Here is a 21777-nt window from a genome sequence, read left to right on the forward strand (position 1 = left end):
CATTGAACAAATATATATAATTTGTTCCAAAATGGGGACAAAACTAGCAGTTTCTTTTATGAACCTACTATCTGGCACAGATGTTTATAGATGGCAGCAGAATGTAAGCTCCCTGAGGGCACAGTAATATGTAAAAGAACTCCAAATCCCTCTCTGCTGCCAAAGTCCTCATTTTTGACACAGATATTCTCAGGGCTGCAATCAATAAAAGAACAGCTTTGCGATCAGGAAGTCCTGCCTCTGAAACTTGCTCATTGTATACTTTTGGATCAATCACATCATCTCTTAATATCTTACATAATTCCCAAAGAATGTTATTAGAGACATTGCCAAATTATACCAATCAAAGAAGTCTCAGCATTAGGAGTTTCCTATTGTAATGGAAGCAGAGGATTGAAAAATTATATATAATTTATTCCAAAAATGGGGACAAATCTACCACTTTCCTCCACGAACCTAGATATGTAACAGAGATTTTTAAAGATGTCAGCAAAATGTAAGCTCCCTTAAGGCAAGGCAATATCTTCAAGAACTCCAAATCCCTCTCTGCTGCTATAGCCCACATTTCTGAGATTGATACTCTCAGGTCTATAGTGAAGGAAATGACAGTTTTGGCACCTGGAAGTCCTGCATCAAAAACTTGTGTACCTTTGGATTGATCACATTACCTCTTAGTATCTTACACAAATCTCCAAAAATATCTTTAGAGAAATTCCTAAATTTCATCAATGAAGGAAGTCCCTGCATTAGAAATTTCCTTTTGTGATGGAATCATAAGGTTGAAAAACATATATATAATTTAGTTCCCAAAATGAGAACAAAGCTAGCAGTTCTTCCATAAACATAGCTGTCTGACAGAGATTTTCAAAGATGTCAGCAGAATATGAGCTCCCTGAGAGCAAGGCAATACGTTGAAGAACTCCAAATCCCACTTTGCTGCCAAAGCTCCAATTTTTAACTTTAATATTCTCAGGGTTGTATTGGATAAAAGAACAGCTTTGGAATCAGCTCGTACTGCTTCTAAAACTTGCTCATTGTTTACCTTTGCATCAATCATACCAATTCTTAGTCTAGTGTCTTACACAATTCTACAAGAATATCTTTAGAGACATTCCTAAATTGTGTTAATGAAGGAAGTCTGTGCATTAGCAGTTGCCCATTCTGATAGAATCATATGATTGAAAAAATATATATTATTTATTCCAAAATTGGGAACAAAGCTAGGAGTTACTTCCATGAAGCCACCTGTCTGACAGAAATGTTCATAAACTTCAGTAGAATGTAAGATCCCTGAAGGCAAGGCAGAAGGATTTAATGGGGAAAAGGACACCTTTGGAATCATGAAGTCCTGCCTCTGAAACTTGCTTATTGTGTACTTTTGGACCAATCACATCACCTCTTAGTATCAAACAGCTTCTAAGAATATCTTTGGAGACATTGCTAAATTACATCAAAGAGGGAAGTCTCTGCATTAGGTATTTCTTATTGTGATGGAATCATAGGATTGAACAAATATATACATATATATACATATATATGTATGTATATATATATACATATATATATATATATATCTATATATCTTGAAATAATCTTTTGCAAAACTTGGGGACAAAACTAGCAGTTTCTTCCATGAAGCAAGCTTTCTGAGCTGTTCATAGATGTCAGCAGAATGTAAGCTCCCTGAGAGCAAATTCAAGAATTCCAAATCCCTCTCTGCTGCCAAAGCCATTTCTTAGTCTTACAAAACTCTCCAATTATATCTTTAGAAACATTCCTAAATTGTATTAATGAAGGAATTCTCTGAATTAGAAGTTTATTGTTCTTATGGAATCATAGGATTGAAAAAAATTGATCACTTATTCAAAAAATGGGGACAAAGCGAACCATTTCTTCCATGAGCCAAGTTATATGACAGAGATGTTCGTAGATATCAGCATAATGTAAACGCTCTGAGGACAAGGCAGTGGGCTGTAATGGGTAAAAGGACAATTTTAAAATCAGAAAGACATGGCTCTGAAACTTGCTCACTGTGTACCTTTGGATCAATCACATCATCTCTTAATATATTAAACAACTTTCCAAGAATATCTTTAGAGATATTCCTAAATTGCATCAATGAAGGAAGTTGTGACATTAGGAGTTTCCTATTCTGATGGAATCAGAGGATTGAACAAATATATATAATTTATTCCAAAAATGAGGACACAGCTAGCAGTTTCTTCCATGAAGAAACCAGCCATCTGACAGAGATATTTATAAATTTCCCCAGAATGTAAGATCCCTGAAGGCAAAGCACAAGGATTTAATGGATATAAGGACAACTTTGGAATCAGGAAGATTTGGCTCTGAAATTTGCACACTGTGTGCCATTGAATCAATCACATCATCTTTGGTATCTTAAACAACTCTTCAAGACTATTATTAGAGACATTCCTAAATGGCATCAAAGAAGGAAGTGGCTGCATTAGATTTTCCTATTCTATGGAATCATAGAATTGAACATATATATGCATATGAACACACACACACACACATATATATATATATATATATATATATATAATTTTTTTCCACAATAGGGAAAAGCTAATGGTTTCTTCCGTGAACCTAAACTACCTGACAAAGATGGTCATAGATGAGAGCAGAATGTAACCTCCCTGAGGACAAGGCAATATGTTCAAAAAGTCCAAATCCCTCTCTGTTGCCAAAGCCCTCATTTTTGACACTGGTATTCTCAGGGCTGCAATGGATAAAAGGAAAGCTTTAGAATCAAGAAGTTCTACTTCTGAAACTTGCTCACTGTGTACCTTTGGATCAATCACATCATCTCTTAATATATTAAACAACTTTCCAAGAATATCTTTAAAGACATTTCTAAATTGCATCAAAGAAGGAAGTCTCTACATTATGAGTTTCCTATTGTGATGGAATCATAGGATTGAAAAAATCATTTATACCACAAAGGGATAAATCTAGCATTTTCTTCCATAAACCTAACTATCTGACAGAAATTTTCAAAGATGTCAGCAAAATGTAAGCTCCCTGAGGGCAGGGCAATATGTTGAAGAACTACAAATTCCCCTCTGCTACCAAAGTCCAAATTTTTGACCCTAATATTTTCAGGCTTGTAATGGATAAAAGGACAACTTTGGAATCAGGTTATACTGCCTTTGAAACTTGGTCATCATTTACCTTTGCAACAATAATACCATCTCTTGGTATCTTATAAAACATTCTACTTATATCTTTAGAAACATTGCCAAATTGTATTAATGAAGGAAGTCTGTACATTAAGAGTTTCCTATTCTGATTGAATCATAGAATTGAAAAAAATATATATTATTTATTCCAAAATTGAGAATAAAGCTAGCAATTACTTCCATGAAGCGAGCTATCTAACAGAGATATTCATAAATTTCAGCAGAATGTAAGATCCCTGAAGCAGGACAGAAGGATTTAATAAAGAAAAGACCAGCTTTGGAATCAAGAAGTTCTGCTTCTGAAACTTGCTCATTGTGTACCTTGGGATCAATTAAATCATTTCTTAGTATCTCAAGCAATTCTTCAAGAAAATCTTTAGAGACATTCCTACATTGCATCCAAGAAGGAAGTCTCTGCATTAGGTATTTTTTATTGTGATCAAATATTGTGATCATATGATTGAACAAATATATACAACTTGTTCCAAAAATAGGGACAAAGCTAGCAGTTTCTTCCATGAACTTAACTATTTAACAGAAATGTTTATAGATGTCACCAGGATGTAAACTTCCTGAAGGCAAGGGAATAGACTGTAATGGGTTAAAAGAACAGGTTTGGAATCAGGAAGTGCTGCCTCTGAAACTTGCTCACTGTGTACCTTTGGATCAATTACATCACCTGTTAGGATCTTATACAATTCTCAAAGAATATCTTTAGAGGCATTCCTAAATTGCATCAATGAAGGAAGTTTCTGCATTAGAAGATTCCTATTGGGATGGAATCACAGGGTTGAAAAAAAATAGATCATTTATTCCCACAAATGGGGACAAAGCTAGCAGTTTCTTTCATGAACCTAGCTATCTGACAGACATGTTCTTAGATGTCAGCAGAATCTAAACTTTCTGAGGGCAAAACAGTAGGCTGTAATGGGTAAAATAAAAGCTTTGAAATCAGGAAGACTTAGTTCTGAAAGTTGTCCATTGTGAACCTTTGGATCACTCAGATCATCTCTTAGTATCTTACACAACTCTACAAGAATATCTTTAGAGACATTCCTAAATTCCATTGGTGAAGGAAGACTGAATTAGGTGTTTCTTATTGTGATGGAATCATAGGATTGAACAAATATATATAATATGTTCCAAAAATGGGGACGAAGCTAACAGTTTCTTCCATGAACCTAAAGATCTGACAGCGATGTTTATAGATGACAACAGAATGTAAGCTCCCTAAGGGCAAGGCAATATGTTTAAGAACTCCAAATCCCTCTCTGCTGCCAAAGCCCTCACTTCTCAATAATATTCTCAATATTGGATAAAAATTTGTTGCATTGGATAAAAGTATACTTTGCAATAGGAAGTCCTACCTCTGAAACTTATTAATTTTGTTCATTTGGATCAATCAAATTATCTCTCAGTATCTTGCATAACTCTCCAAGACTATTTTTGGAGACATTCCAAAATTACATCAATGACAGAAGTCTCTGTATTAGGAGTTTCCTATTGTGATGGAATCATGGGATTGAAAGAAATATATCATTTATTCCAAAAATGACCAAAAGCTAGCAGTTTCTTCCTTGCAAGTAGTCATATGATAGATATTCATAGATGGCAGTAGAATGTAAGGTATTAGGATTTAATGGAGAAAAGGACAAATTTGGATTTAGGAAGTCCTGCCTATCAAACTTACCCATTGTGTACCTTTGGATCAATCACATCATCTCTTAGTATTTTACAAAACTCTCCAAGTATATCTTTAGAGACATTCCTAAATTGCTTCAGTGAAGGGAGTTTCTGCATTAGATATTTCTTATTGTGACTGAATCATAGTTTTGAATAAATATATATAATTTGTTCCAAAAGTGGGGACAAAACTAGCAGTTTCTTCCATGAAGCTAGCCATCTGACAGAGCTGTTCATACATTACAGCAGAATGTAAGCTCCTTGAAGGCAAAAACAGTTTTGGAATCAGAAAAGCCCGCCTCAGAAATGTGCCCATTGTGTAACTTTGAACCAATCATATCACCTCTTAGTATCTAAAATAACACTCCAAGAGTATCTAAAGAGAAATTCCTAAATTGCATCAATGAAGGAAGTCTCTGCATTAGGAGTTTCCTATTCTGATGGACTCATAGGATTGAAAGAAATAGATCATTTATTTCTAAAATGGGGACAAAGCTAGCAGTTTCTTCATGAACCTAGCTATCTGACAGATATCTTCATAGATGTCAGCAGAATTTAAGCTCCCTGAGGGCAAGAAAGTAGGCTGTAATGGATAAAAGGACAGCTTTGGAATCAGGAAGTGCTGACTCTGAAACTTGCTCGCTGTGTACCTTTGGATCAATCAGATCATCTCTTAATATCTTCCACTATTCTCCAAGAATATCTTTAGAGATATTCCTAAGTTGCATTAGTGAAGTAAGTTTCTGCATTAGAAGTTTCCTATTGTGATGGTTTCATAGGATTGAAATATACATATGTAATTTATTCCAAAAATGGGGAAAAGCTAACAGTTCTTCCATGAACCTAGCTATCTGACAGAGATGTTCATAGATATCAGCAGAATGTAAGCTCCCTGAAGGGAAGGGAATACCAAATCACTTTCTGCTGCCAAAGCCTATATTTTTGACCCTAATATTCTCAGGGTTGTAATAGAGAAAAGGACAGCTTTGGAATCAGGGTGTGCTGCCTCTGAAACTTGTTCATTGTTTACATTTGCATCAATCGTACCATCTCTTAGGGTCTTATAAAACTCTCCAAGTAGAGACATACATGAACTGATGCTAAGTGAAATGAGCAGAACCAGATTATCATAAATTCAACAACAATACTATATGATGATCAATTCTGATGGACATGGCTCTCATCAACAATGAGAGGATCCAAATCTGTTCCAATTGATCAGTGATAAACAGAACCAGCTAAACCCACAGAAAGAACACTGGGAAATGAATATGGACCACAACATAACTTCTTTCCGTTATTGCTTGCTTGCATTTTTGTTTTTTTTCTTCTCAGGTTATTTTTATCTTCTTTCAAAATCCAATCTTTCTTGTGCAACAAGATAACTGCATAAATATGTATACATATATTGTATTTAACATATATTTTAACATATTTAACATATATGGGATTATATGCCATCTAATGGAAGGGATGGAGGGAAGGAGGAGAAAAGTTGAAAACAGAAGTTTTTGCAAGGGTCAACATTGAAAAATTACCCATGCATATGTTTTGTAAATAAAAGCTATAATAAAAATAAAAATAAAAGTAAAACTCTGCAATTATATCCTTAAAGATGTTCCTAAATTGTATTAATGAAAAAAGTCTATGCATTAAGAGTTTCCTATTGTGGTGGAATCATAGGATTGAAAAACAATTGATCACTTTTTCCAAAAATGGGACAAACCTAGCAGTTTCTTCCATGAACCTAGCTATCTGAAAGAGATGTCAGCAGAATGTAAGCTCTCTGAGGGCAAGTGACTAGGCAGTAATGGGTAAAAGGAAAGCTTTGAAATCAGGAAGACTTGGCTCTTAAATTTGCCAACTGTGCAACTTTGAATCAGTCAAATCATCTCTTAGTATCTTATACAACTTTACAAGAATATCTTTAGAGATATTCCTAAATTGTGTCAGTGAAGAAAGTTTCTACATTAGGTGTTTCTTATTGTGATGGAATAATAGCATTGAATAAATGTGTATGTGTGTGTGTATACATATATATATATTAATTATGTGTGTATACATATATATGTATACACACACACACACACACATATATATATATATATATATATATATATATATATATATATATATATATATATATATATATATATATATACTTTGTTCCAAAAATGGGAACAAAGCTAACAGTTTCTTCCATGAACCTAGCTATCTGACAGAGATGTTCATAGATGTCACCAGAATGTAAGCTCCCTGAAGGGAAGGGAATACCAAATCGCTCTCTACTACCAAAGCCCACATTTTTGACCCTAATATTCTCAGGGCTGCAATGAATAAAAAGACAGTTTTGGAATCAGGAAGTCCTTCCTCTGAAACTTATTCACTCTGTACTTTTGGATCAATCACATCTTCTCTTAGTATCTTACACAATTCCCAAAAATATTATTGGAAACATTCCGAAATTGTACCACTCAAGGAAGTCTCTGCATTAGGAGTTTCCTATTGTGATAGAATAATTGGATTGAAAAAAGATCATCTATTCCAAAAATGGGAACAAAACTAGTAGTTATTTTCAGGAAACCAGCTGTCTGACAGAGATGTTCATAAATTTCAGCAGAATGTAAGATCCCTGACGGCAAGGCAGTAGGATTTAATGGGGAAAAGGTCAAATTTGAAATCAGAGAATTCCTGCATCTGAAACTAGCTCACTGTGTACCTTTGGATCAATCACATCATCTCTTAGTATCTTACACATGAATCCAAGAGACATTCCTATATTATATTAATGAAGAAAGTCTCAGCATGAGGAGTTTCCTATTGTGATGGGATCATAGGATCGAAAAAAATAGATCATTTATTCCACAACTGAGCACAAAGAAAGCAGTTTTTTCATGAAGCGAACTATCTGACTGAGATGTTCATAGATGTCAGCAAAATGTGAGCTCCATGAGGACAAGGTGATATGTTCAAAAACTCAAAATTCCTCTCTCTGCTGAAGCCCACTTTTGGGGGCACTGATATTCTCAGGCTGCAATGGATAAAAGGACAGTTTTGGAATCAGGAAGTCCTGCCTCTGAAACTCATTCACTATGTACTTTTGGATCAATCACATCTTCTCTTAGTATCTTACAAAACTCTCCGAGAATATCTTTAGAGACATTTCTAAATTGTATTAATGAAGGCAGTCTCTGCATTAGGAGTTTCCTATTGTGATGAAATCGTAAGATTAAAAAAAATAGATCATTTATTCCAAAACTGGGGAGAAAGCTAGCAGTTTCTTTCATGAACCTAGCTATCTGACAGAGATGTTCATCCATGTCAGCATAATGTAAGCTCTATGAGGACAAGGTAATATGTTCAAGAGCTCCAAATCCCTGACTACTGCCAAAATCCATATTTTTGACACTAATATTCTCAAGGTTGTAATGGATGAGAGGACAGCGTTGGAATTTTGAACTCCTGCTGAAAATTGTTCACTGTGTACCGTTAGATCAATCACAACATCTCTTCGTATTCTCCAAGAATATCTTTAGAGACATTTCGAAATTGCATAAATCAGGAAAGTCTTTGCATTAAGAGTTTCCAATTGTGATGGAATCATAGGATTGAAAGAAAAAGATCTTTTTTTTCTCCAAAATTGGACCAAATCTTTCAATTTCTTCCATGAAGCAAATTTCTGCAGAATGTAAGCTCCCCGAAGGCAAGGAAGTAAGTAATACATAAAGTGACAGCTTTGGAATCAGGAAGGTCTGGCTCAAAAACTTACTCACTGTGTATCTTTGGATCAATCATACATTCTCCTAATATGCTACACAACTCTCCAAGAATATCTTTAGAAATATTCCTAAATTGTATTAATGAAGACAGTCTCTGTATTCAGTGTTTCTTATTATGAGGGAATCACAGGATTGAAAGAAATAGATCATTTATTCCAAAAATAGAGCCAAAGCTATGAAGGCAGCCATCTGACAGAGATGTTCATGGACTACAGCAGAAGGTAAGTTCCCTGAGGGCAAGGCAATTTGTTCAAGAATTTTTAATCAGTGTCTGATGATAAAGCCCACATTTTTGACACTGATATTCCCAGAATTGATATCAAAAAAAGAATAGCTTTGCAGTCAGGAAATCTTTCCTCTGAAACTTTCTCATTGTGTACCTTTGCATCAATCATACCATCTCTTAGTGTCTTACATAGTTCTCCACTTATATTGTTAGAGACATACCTAAACTGTATTCTTAAAGGAAGTCTCTGTATTAGGAGTTTCCTATTCTGAGTGGAATCATAGAATTGAAAGAAATACATCATTTATGCTAAAACTGGGAACAAAGCTAGCAGTTTCTACCATGAATCTAGCTGTCTGACAGAAATGTTTGTAAATGACACCTGAATGTAAGCTCCCTGAGGACAAGGGAATATGTTCAAGAACTCCAATTCCTTTGTTACTTACAAAGCTCTCAGGGTTGTAATGGATGAAAGGACAATTTGAAATTAGGAAGAATTGCCTCTTAAATGTACTCACTGTGAACCTTTGGATTAATCACAGCATCTCAGTATCTTACAAAACTCTCCAAGTATACATTTAAAGACATTCCTAAAATGCATCAGTGAAAGAAGTCTCTGCATTAGGTGTTTCTTATTGTGATGGAATCATAACATTTATATATATATATATATACATACATATATATGTGTGTGTGTGTGTGTGTGTATACATACATATACATGTATACATATGTATATATACACATATATATGTATATATATACATATATATACATATATATGTGTATATATATATATATATAATTTGTTCCAAAAATGGGGACAAAGCTGTCAGTTTCTTACAGGAACCTAGCTATATGACAAGGATGTTCATAAATGTCATCAGAATGTAAGCTCTCTGAAGGCACGGTAGTAGGATTCAATGGAGAAAAGGACAGCTTTGGGATCAGGAAGTCCTGACTCTGAAACTTGCCCATTGTGTACATTTGGACCAATCACATCACCCCTTATCCTCTTAAGCTATGCTCCAAGAATATTTTTAGAGACATTTCTAAATTACATCAAAGAAGGAAGTCTCTGCTATGCTCCAAGGATTAGACAAATATATAAAATATGTTCCAAAAATGGAGACAAAGTTAGCAGTTTCTTCCAGGAACCTAGCTGTCTGGCAGAAATGTTCTAGATATCATAAGAATGTAAGCTCCCTGAGGAAAAGGCAACATGTTCAAGAACTCCAAATCCCTCTCTGCTACCAAAGCTCATATTTTGGACACTGATATTCTCAGTGGATGAGAGGACAGCTTTGGAATCAGGAAGTCCTGCCTCTGAAACTTGCTGATTGAGTACCTTTGGATCAATCATAACATCTTTTAGTATCTTATACAACTCTCCAAGAACATCTTTAGAGACATTCCTAAATTGCATCAATGAAGGAAGTCTCTGCTTTAGGAGTTTCCTATTGAGATGGAATTAAAAGATTTTAAAAAGTAGAAAATGTACAAATGGGGGGACAAGTCTAGCAGTTTCTTCCATGAACCTATCTATCTGACAGAGATGTTCATAAATTCCAGCAGAATGAAAGTTCTCTGAAGGCAAAACAATATGTTCAAGAACTCAAAATCCCCCCTCTGCTGCAAAAGCCCCCAATTTTGACCCTAATATTCTCAGAGTGGTAATGGATAACAGGACAGCTTTGGAATCAGCTTATACTTCCTTTGAAACTTGCTCATTCTTTACTTTTGCATCAATCATACCATCTCTTAGTTCTTACACAACTCTCTAATTATATCTTTAGAAACATACCTAAATTGCATCCATGAAGGAAGTCTCTGCATTAGGAGTTTCCTATTCTGGTGGAATTATAGGATTGAAAAAAAGTAGATCATTTATTCCAAAAATGGGGACAAAGCTAGCAGTTTCTTCCATGAACCTAGCTATTCCTAGACAGACATGTTCATTCATGTCAGCATAATGTAAGATCTCTGAAGGCAAGGTAGTAAGCTATAATGGGTAAAAGCTTTGAAATCAGGAAGTCCTGCCTCTGAAACTTGCTCACCGTGTACCTTTGGATCAATTATCTCATCTCTTAGTATCTTACAAAACTCTCCAAGTATATATTTAGAGATATTCCTAAACTGCATCAAAGAAGGAAGTCTCTGCATTAGGTGTTTCTTATTGTGATGGAATCATAGGATTGAACAAATATATATAATTTGTTTCAAAATGGGGACAAAGCTAGCAGTTTCTTCCATGAACCTAAAGATCTGACAGGGAGGTTCATAAATGTCAACAGAATGTAAGCTCCTTGAGGGCAAGACAATATGTCCAAAAATTCCAAATCTCTCTCTGCTGCCAAAGTCCCCACTTTTGACATTGATATTCTGAAGGCTGAAATGGACAAAGAACAGCTTTGGAATCAGGATGTCCTGCCTCTGAAACCTGCTAATTTTGTTCATTTGAATCAATCAAATCATCTTTTAGTATCTTACACAACTCCCAAAAAATATTATTAGAGACATTCCTAACTTGTATTGATCAAGGAAGTCTCTGCATTAGGAGTTTCCTATTTTGATGGAATCATAAGATTTAAAACAATATTCCAAAAATGGAGATAAAGCTAGCAGTTTCTTCCAAGAAGCCAGCTGTAAAACAGAAATGTTCATAAATTCCAGCAGAATGCAAGATCCCTGAAGGAAAGGCAGCAGGATTTAATTGAGAAAATGACAGCTTTGAAATCAGCAAGCCCTGCCTCTGAAACTTGCCCATTGTACATCTTTGGATCAATCATATCATCTCTTAGTATCTTAAACAACTCTCTAAGAATATCTATGGACACATTGCTAAATTGCATTAAACAAGGAAATCTCTGCATTATGTGCTTCATATTGTGATGGAATTATATTATTGAACAAATATGTATGTATATATATATATATATATTATTTGTTACACAAATGAGGACAAAGCTAGCAGTTTCTTCCATGAAGCTAGCAGTTTCTTCCATGAAGCTAGATGTCAGCTGATGATGAGCTCCCTGAGGTCAAGGAAGTAGACTATAATGGATAAGAAACAGCTTTAGAATCAGGAAATCCTGCTTCTGAAACTTGCTCACTGTGTACCTTTGGATCAATCACATCATTTCTTAGTATCTTACAGAATTCTCCGAGTATCTATTTAGAGACACTCCTAAACTGAATCAAAGAAGGAAGTCTCTGCATTAGGCATTTCTTATTGTGATGATTCATAGGATTAATCAAATACATATAATTTATTCCAAAAATGGGGCCAAAGGTAACAGTATATTCTATGAACCTAGCTGTCTGACAGAGATTTTCCTAGATATAAGCAGAAGATAAGCTTCCTGAGAACAAGGCAACATGTTCAAGAATTCCTAATTACTCTTCACTAACAAAGCCCTCATTTTTGGCACTGATATTCTCAGGGCTGCAATCAATAAAAGAACAGCTTTTCAGGCAGGAAGTGCTGCCTCTGAAACTTGCTCACTATGTGCCTTTGGATCAATCACACCATCTCTTAGTACCTTACACAATTCTCAAAGAATATTATTAGAGACATTCTGAAATTGCATCAAAGAAGTCTCTACATTATGAGTTTCCTATTGTGATGAAATCGTAGGATTGAAAAAAATCATTTATTTCACAAAAGAAGACAAATCTAGCATTTTCCTCCATGAACCTAGCTGACAGAGATTTTCAAAGATGTCAGCAGAATGGAAGCTTCCCAAGGGCAGAGCAATAGGCTGAAGAGCTCCAAATCACCCTCTGCTGCCAAAGCTCCAATTTTTAACTTTAATATTCTCAGGGTTGTAATGGATAACACGACAGCTTTGGAATCAGGATGTGCTGCCTCTGAAACTTGCTCATTGTTTACCTTTGCATCAAACATACCATGTGTTAGTGTCTTACACAACTCTCCAATTCTATCTTTAGAGACATTCCGAAATTGTATTAATGAAGAAAGTCTGTGCTTTAGGAGTTTCCTATTGTGATGGAATCATAGGATTGAAAAAAAAAGGTATTATTTATTCCAAAATTGGGAATAAAGCTAGCAGTTACTTCCATGAAGCCACCTGTCTGACAGAGATATTCATAAATTTCATTAGAAGGTAAGACCCCTGAAGGCAGGGCAACAGGATTTAATGGAGAAAAGGACAACTTTGGAATTAGGAAGTGCTGTCTCTGAAAGTTGCTCACTGTGTACCTTCAGATCAATCACACCATCTCTTAGTATCTTACACAACTCCTAAAGAATATCATTAGAGGCATTCCTAATATGTGTCAATGAAAGAACTCTCTGTATTGGGAGTTTCTTATTATGATAAAATCATAGAATTGAAGAAAATAGATAATTTATTCCAAAAATAGAGAAAAAGCTAGTAGTTTCTTCCAGGAAGCCAGCTGTCTGACAGAGATGTTCATAAATTTCCACAGAATGTAAGCTCTCTGAAGGCAAGGATTTAATGGAGAAAAGGACAGCTTTGGGATCAGGAAGTCCTGCTTCTGAAACTTGCCCATTGTATACCTTTGGACCAATTGCAAAACCTCTTAATATCTTCAAATACTCTCCAAGAATATCTTTAGAGACATTTCCAAATTACATCCAAGAAGGAAATCTCTGTATTAAGTGTTTTTATTGTGATGAAATCATAGGATTGAACAAATATATAAAATATGTTCCAAAAATGAAGACAAAGCTAGCAGTTTCTTCCAGGAACCTAGCTGTCCGACAGAAATGTTCTGGATATCATAAGAATGTAAGCTCCCTGAGGAAAAGGCAATATGTTCAAGAACTCCAAATCCCTCTCTGCTACCAAAGCTCATATTTTTGACCCTGATGTTCTCAGGACTGTAATGGATGAAAGGCCAGCTTTAGAATCTGGAAGTCCTGCCTCTGAAACTTACTGATTGAGTCCCTTTGGATCAATCACAACATCTCTTAGTAACTTATACAACTCTCCAAGAATATCTTTAGAAACATTCCTAAATTGCATCAATGAAGGAAGTTTCTGCATTAGGAGCTTCCTATTGGAATGGAATCAAAGGATTTTGAAAAGTAGATCATTTATTGCACAAATGGGGACAAATCTAGCAATTTCTTCAATGAACCTATCTATCTGACAGAGATGTTCATAAATTTCAGCAGAATGAAAGTTCTCTGAAGGCAAAACAATATGTTCAAGAACTCAAAATCCCCCCTCTGCTGCAAAAGCCCCCAATTTTGACCCTAATATTCTCAGAGTGGTAATGGATAACAGGACAGCTTTGGAATCAGGTTATACTGCCTTTGAAACTTGCTCATTGTTTACTTTTGCATCAATCATACCATCTCTTAGCGTGGGAAAAAGCTAGCAGTTTCTTTCATGAAGCTCACCATCTGACAGAGATGCTCATAGATATCAGTGGAAGTAAGTTCCTTGAAGGCAAGGCAGAAGGATTTCATAAAGAAAAGGACAACTCAAAAATCAGGAAGTCCTGCCTCTGAAACTTGCCCATTGTATACCTTTGGACAAATCTCATCACCTCTTAGTATCTTAAACAACTCCATTAACTTTAGAGACATTCCTAAATGGCAACAATGAAGGAAGTCCTTGCATTAAGGGTTTTCTATTTTGATGGACTCATAGGATTGAAAGAGATATATCTGGGGTAGCTGGGTGGCGCAGTGGATAGAGCACCAGCCTTGAATTCAGGAGGACCTGAGTTCAAAACTGGTCTCAGACACTTAACACTTCCTAGCTGTGCGACCCTGGGCAAGTCACTTAACCCCAGCCTCAGAAAAACAAACAAACAAAGATATATCTTTTCTTCTAAAAATGGGGCCAAAGCTAACAATTTTTTCCATGAACCTAGCTGTCTGACAGAGATTTTCCTAGATATAAGCAGAAGATAAGCTTCCTGAGGGCAAGGCAATATGTTCACAAATTCTTAATCACTAACAAAGCCCTCATTTTCGGCACTGATATTCTCAGGGCTGCAATCAATAAAAGAACAGCTTTTCAGTCAGCAAGTGCTGCCTCTAAAACTTGCTCACTATGTGCCTTTGGATCAATCACACCATCTCTTAGTACCTTACGCAATTCTCAAAGAATACCTTCAGAGACATTTCTAAATTGCATCCAAGAAAGAATTCTCTACATTATGAGTTTCCTATTGTGATGGAATCATAGGATTGAAAAAAAATCATTTATTCCACAAAAGAAGACAAATCTAGCATTTGCTTCCATGAACCTAGCTGACAAGAGATTTTCAAAGATGTCAGCAGAATGGAAGCTCCCTGAGGATAAGGCAATAGAGAACTCCAAATCCCTCTCCACTGCCAAAGCCCTCATTTTTGACACTGATATTCTCAGGACTGCAACGGATAAAAGGACAGCTTTAGAATCAGGAAGTTCTACCTCTGAAACTTGCTCATGTTTACCTTTGGACCAATCACATCATCTTTTGGTATTTTACAGAACTCTCCAAGAATACTTTTAGGGATATTCCTAAATTGCATCAATGAAGGAAGTCTCTGCATTAAGAGTTTCCTATTCTGATAAAATCATAGGGTTGAAAGAAATAGATCATTTATTCCAAAAATGGGGGCAAAGCTAGCAGTTTATTCCACGAACCTATCTCTCTGACAGAAATGTTCATAGATATCAGCAGAATGTAAGCTCTCTGAGGACAAAGCAATATGTTCAAAAACTCCAATTCCCTCACTAATGCCAAAGCCCACATTTTTCACACTGATATTCTCAGGGCTGTAATGCATGAAAGGACAGCTTTGAAATCAGGAAGTCATGTCTGTGAAATTTACTCACTGTATATCTTTGGATCAATCACAACATCTCTTAGTACCTTACAAAACTCTCCAAGTATATATTTAGAGACATTCCTAAATTGCATCAGTGAAGGAAGTTTCTGCATTAGTTGTTTCCTATTGTCATGAATTCACAAGATTGAACAAATATGTATAATTTGTAACAAAAATGGGGCAAAGTTAGCAGTTTCTTCCATGAACCTAGCTATCTGACATCGATGTTCATAGATGTCGACAGAATGTAAGCTCCCTGAGGGCAAGGCATTATGGTCAAGAACTCCAAATCCCTCTCTGTGGTCAAAACCCTCATCTTTGACACTGATATTTTCAGAGCTGCCATGGATAATGGGAAAGCTTTAGAATCAGGAAGTCCTGCCTCTGCAACTTGCTCATTTGGATCAATCACATTATCTCTTAGTATTTTACCCAACTACCAAAGAATATTATTAGAGGCATTCCTAAATTATATCAATCAAGGAAGTCTGCATTAGGAGTTTCCTATTGTGATGGAATCATAGAATTGAAAAAAATAGCTCATTTATTTCAAAAATGGAGACAAAGCTTGAGTTACTTCCTTGAAGCCAGCTGTCTGACAGAGTTGTTCATAAATTTCAGCAGAATGTAAGATCCCTGAGGAAAGGCAGAAGGATTTCATGGGGAAAAGGACAGCTTTGGAATCAGGAAGTCCTGCCTCTGAAACTTGCCCATCTTGTACTTTTGGACCAATCACATCATTTCTTAGTATCAGACAACTCTCCAAGAATATCTTTGGAGACATTCCTAAATTGCATCAATGAAGGAAGTTTCTGCATTAGGAGTTTCCTATTGTGATAGAATCCTAGGATTGAAAAAACAGATCATTTATTCCAAAAACAAACAATGGGAATATTTTTTTAAACCTGTGTCCACAGGGTAGGAGGCTGGCCCATTTTCCACGCTTGACCAAGCCAGCCTCCCTCGGTCTGGCCCAAGGCCCTCACCTGCTCACTTACCAAACATACATGAGGATGACCGTCCGCCAGCGCAGAACTGGGTGTGTCACAAGATTGAGAACACCAGGTGCTGAGTCTTGGATGTTCCCTGACCCTCCAAGTGGTTTCAATTTGATCCTCAGCCTCTCTTTTCCATTACCACAAGCTATGGAGTCCATTATGGCCTCGGCTTTTTCCACAGCCCCTTGGGAATGCAGCCACCTTGGTGATTCAGGGAGCAGACTGCCAAAAAAAAAGAAAGAAAGAAAGAGGGGGAGGGGGGGCCAAGACCATGAAAACTCATTCCAGCCAGACACAATTTCCTCCAAGCCTCCCTTTTCTCCTTCACGAATCAGTTAGAGGCATAAGCTTATAAGGTCATCTTGCCTGCATTTTCAGACTTGGAGAACAGAGGGAGGGCTCAGCTGGTTTCCAGAGCCAGGAGAATAATCAGCTATTTCCGATTTCAAGGCAGTGCTAAGCAACAGCAATAGCTTGTCTGTCCCAGTGTTTCCAAATCAAGCAGATCTTCAAGGACACTTCGGCTTTCTGCTCTGTCATGGGAAAATAAACAAGTGCCCAAGCCATCCGGGGTCACTGCCAGATCTGGAAACCCAGCAACCACATATAAAGAGGACCCTGCTTGGTAACCTGGGAAGTTTCCATCCTAAAACTCAGTTCTGAATTATCCCCTCCATAGCCATCCATAAACAAGTCTTCTCTATTCTAATCATGTAAAGGGTCTTAGTTGTTATGGAGTCTGAGCTGAGAGACTCTGAATAAGAGCTCTAAAGCAGGAAGAAATTTCAGAGTCATCTCAGCCTTATTAAGCACCTACTCTATGGCAGGAATTGTGCTAACCCTTTCTCTTGACCAAGAAGGGAACTGAGGTCTAAGGTCACAAAGGCAGGAAGCAAGAGGCAGCCAGGCTTTCTGATGCTAAAGCCAATAGGCTTTACCCCATTCTTTAAGTTCAAATCCTATTTTATTTTTGTAGCCCTAGAGTAGTATATTTAGCAGTCAAAAGACCTGGATGTCCTCCATTGTGGTACTCCTAGTACTCCTAGTAGGAAAGGTATCATGGAAAATGGAGGGATGGATGGTTGGACCTGGAGACAGAAAAACCTGAATTTGAATCCTTTCTCTATTACAGGCTACAAAACTCTCACAAAATCACTTAACCTTATAGCGCCTGAGACATTTCTTCAAGTTCATTAGCTGCAGAGAAGATGCTAATAGAAGGCGTTTGCTCACCAAGAGTTCTCAGTATCAATTATATGAAGGTCCGGTTGGGGGAAAAATAGAATATAAAGTGGGCGATCTCCCCAGGAGACAAAATCCAATTAATTAGTTACAAGCACGTCAGTGCAATGAGACAACTATTTGGCACTAAGGGAGCCAGCTTTCCCAGAGTGCTCCCCATGCATCATTCTAGTCCTACAGCTTCCATTAAAAAAAAAAAAAAAAAAGAAAGAAAGAAAGAAAAGAAAAAGAAAGAAAGAAACAGATCCAAGAATTAGAGAACTTAAAGTTGTACTTTGGTTTCTTCCATGCAAAGCCTTCCAACAAACTTACCAGGAAAGGAGAAAGAAGAAAACCCCGAGAGAATTTGAGACAAAGGCCAAGGTGCGCCAGTCCCTGATGCAATACCCTAATACGGCATAGAACGCAATGCCCACGGCAAATGTCATGTTGGCCAATGAGCCTGAAAATGAAATAAAATGAAAACAATAAACCCCAAACTCATCTTAAAATACTGGAGTTGGAAAGCTACATGATGAGACAGTAAAGCTTTTGTGAAAAACAAAAAGCCAGAAACAAAATGGACACCCATCCACTGGAGAATGACTGAGCAAATTTTGGTGCATGAATGTAATGGAATAGAACTGTACCTTGACAGCAATACAAGGTAAAGCACTGGGCTAGAAAACCTTTGCTAAACCAATTCTAAATCTATGATCCCTTTAATTCAGAGAAGTGGGGGAGGGTCTGGATGAACTGAACAGAACCAGGAGAACAACATACACAGTAACTACCCTAAAGGAGACTAATAGTAGCCAAACTCTGCAAAATTGTAAGGCTCAGTCTCAATCCATGCAAACAAACAACTTCCTCCCTCCTTCTTATTCACAGTGGTAACTCAGGCTAGTCATCCAATTTCTCAGCATTGCAGGAAGGACCATAAGGCAAGACTATACACTATGTAAAGCAAGATCCTTCACCAGGATTCTGGTAGACCAATGAAATCAAAGGTCTGATTTGAAAAGCTTCAAAAATTGGCTTCATACTAATGAAATCATAATGAGGTTTTTTTTTTTGGCCAGGAGCCAGAGATAGCAGATGCAGAATGTTGATGGAGGGTGCAATGAGAGAGAGAAAGAAAGAAAGAGAAAAAGAGAGACAGAGACAGAGAGGAAAAGAAAAAGAGAGAGAGACAGAGACAGAGAGGAAAAGAGAAACAGAGAGAGAAAGAAAGAAAGAGAGGAAGAAAGAGAGAGAGACAGAGACAGAGAGAGAGAGACAGAGAGAGACAGAGAGAGAGAGAGAGAGACAGAGAGACAGAGAGACAGAGAGAGACAGAGAGACAGAGAGAGACAGAGACAGAGAGACAGAGAGAGAGACAGAGACAGAGAGGAAAAGAGAAAGAGAGAGAGAAAGAGAGAGAGAGAGAGAGAGAGAGAGACAGAGACAGAGACAGAGACAGAGACAGAGACAGAGACAGAGACAGAGACAGACAGAGACAGACAGAGAGACAGAGAGAGAGAGACAGAGAGAGAGAGTGTGTTCGTTTTTTTAAGCACTTCCAAGCACTATCAGACACAGTAGCTATGTTGGTCATATCTACTTAACTCTCTTTTACTATAAGGAAGGTTCAGTGGGTGAGGAGAAGAGTATAACAGGAAGGGAATATAATGCTTACAAAAGGCACCAATAAAACAAAAAAAAGAAAATATAGGAACTAAAATGAAATCCGAAATAAATGGCTCTTTGAAACTGGGTATAATTATTTGGGAAGGAATAGATGTTGGAAGGGACTTTAGGGATGATCTAGGAAGTTAAGTGGCTTATTCAGGCTCACAGCTGGTTCCTGCCATGGTCACACAGCCTATGTTCTTGGATGAAAGTGCCCAGAGTCTAGCCTAGGACTAGCCCACAGCAGGGGTTTAATCAATGTTCACTGAACTGAATTGCTTCAAGGCAGCATCTAAAAAGTCCACTTATGGTCCAAGACAAGTCGCTTCCCCTATAAGATGGGAATTGTTACAAATGCCTGCTTTGACCTCATGGGGATCGCTGGAGAATAAATGTCTGCACCCTTGCTCTGAGGCCATTCATCAGTCCTCAATATGATTTATTCTTTGTACACAAAAGCCAGAAATCAGCCATGCCCTACAGCTTTTCTTAGGGGAAGCCATGAGGATTTGATTTTGTACTTTTATTGTTCTAGATTTTATGAGCTTCATGGGATATTAATTTGCTGCTCGGTGGGAGGTTCGGGCAGAGAGAAGGGCAAAGAACTCAAGGAAAGGACTCAGAGCAACAAGAATCACGTGGGCAGAAGAGGCAGAAGAGGAGAAAGGAAAGGACACCTCAATTACCTTGCAAGGTTATTAGCCCAGCCAGAAGCATTAACTCAACGGAAGGATGCTTTAAATTAACTGCTGAAGACAAGGGATCCACTGAAAAAAAAAAAAAAAAAAAAAAAAGGCTCCCTTCCCAGGCCAGAGCAAACCAGGGCTTTGTATGGAGGGATTAAGCACAAGAAATCAATCATGTGCATCATTAAAAAAAAATGAAGCCTCCGCCATCCCAAAGAGCAAAATGGTCCTCATGATTGGAAAGGAAGAGGATGTATTATTAGCTCAGCAGGCAGAGTTCATTGTCAGGGGAGGAAATAAGGGGGATCTCGAAAGGACAGCAGGGCTTTGAACAAGGCTTTTTCCCTTGGTAATAATGGCTAGTATTTGTATCATGCTTCAGCGTTTCCAAATATGTTACCTCCTCAGATCCTAACCATGACCCATTTGACAGATGAGAAAACTGAGGCTGAAGTGGCTGAGAGAGCTAGACAGGATTCACACTCTTCCTGACTCCAAGCGCTCCTAGCTCTCAACAGCCCCAAAAGGCACACAAAACCTGGAGTCTCCCAGTCCTTGTCCCAAGCCTCAGGAGGGCTGCCCCCTGATCAGATTCAGCCTCAGCATCTGTAAGAGGGAAGGCTGTGTCCTGTGGCGCATCCCATCCATGTTCTGCTTCCAGGCTGAGGCTGAGATTAAATGTGTTGTCTTTTCAGACCTATGTTTTGGGGGTTGACATCTCCCTGTGGGGTGGAGGTGAGCTCCTCAAGGGTAGGCTTGCAAAGGGCACACTGACCGGGGTGCTCCCCAGGCACCGAGCCGCAGTCGGAAAGGCCGTTCTCTAAGGACCAGCTCAGGTACATGCACCAGCTGGTTTCCAAGATCCTGGTGACCCCCCCCAGAATGATTCTTATCGGCTTCTTCACCTCATAAAGACCATTGACTAAGTTGCTGAGAATGGATCTGTACCCATGGGGTGAAATCATTCGGTTCTCTTCAGGAAGTACTGATTAAATGCCTGCTGGGGACTAGGAACTGGGAACTGCTGTCTCCTGACTCTCTCAAACATCCTAAGCTTCCTTTTCCTCTTTCTCCATTTTTCTTTAGTCCTCCCACTCTGTCCTCTTAAATCAGCCTTCCATCCCTCTTCACACAGTGGATAAGATGCTGAGCCTGAAGTCAGGCTAGGGTTCAGACCTATCTCAGATATTTACTGGCCTTGAGACTCTGTCCAAGTCATCGAACTGAGTTCTCTGAGTTTGTTCTCTCAGTTTATATGATGAGAATAATGGTGCAGACTATGTCACAGCTTTATTGTAAAGATCTCATGAGATAATACGAGTAGAGGGCTTTGTGTTAGCTATATTGTCAGCTATCCTTCACAATCTACCACTTTTGATATGTTCCTATTATTTGAGCATCTCGGAAACACCAATGGATGCACCATTCAAACAGTCTCTCATTCCAGGCCTCCATTTCCTCCATAATGGTCTTTTCTACCACTTCTTTGTGTG

The 21777-nt window shown here is 37.6% G+C and overlaps 1 protein-coding gene across 1 annotated transcript in view; it reads right to left on the reverse strand.

The window, feature by feature from the left end:
* Window positions 1-21777, reverse strand: part of LOC141558834 (solute carrier family 22 member 15-like) — a 185839-nt gene that overhangs the window by 109205 nt on the left and 54857 nt on the right. Inside the window, exons 5-6 of the mRNA XM_074296613.1 lie at window positions 18261-18390; window positions 16707-16928 (exon numbers count right to left, since the gene is read on the reverse strand). Coding sequence (XP_074152714.1) covers window positions 16707-16928; window positions 18261-18390 — 352 coding nt within the window. The remainder of the gene's footprint in view (window positions 1-16706; window positions 16929-18260; window positions 18391-21777) is intronic.

This window comes from Sminthopsis crassicaudata, chromosome 2 (assembly GCF_048593235.1).
Source record: "Sminthopsis crassicaudata isolate SCR6 chromosome 2, ASM4859323v1, whole genome shotgun sequence".
NCBI classification, from domain to species: Eukaryota; Metazoa; Chordata; class Mammalia; order Dasyuromorphia; family Dasyuridae; genus Sminthopsis; species Sminthopsis crassicaudata.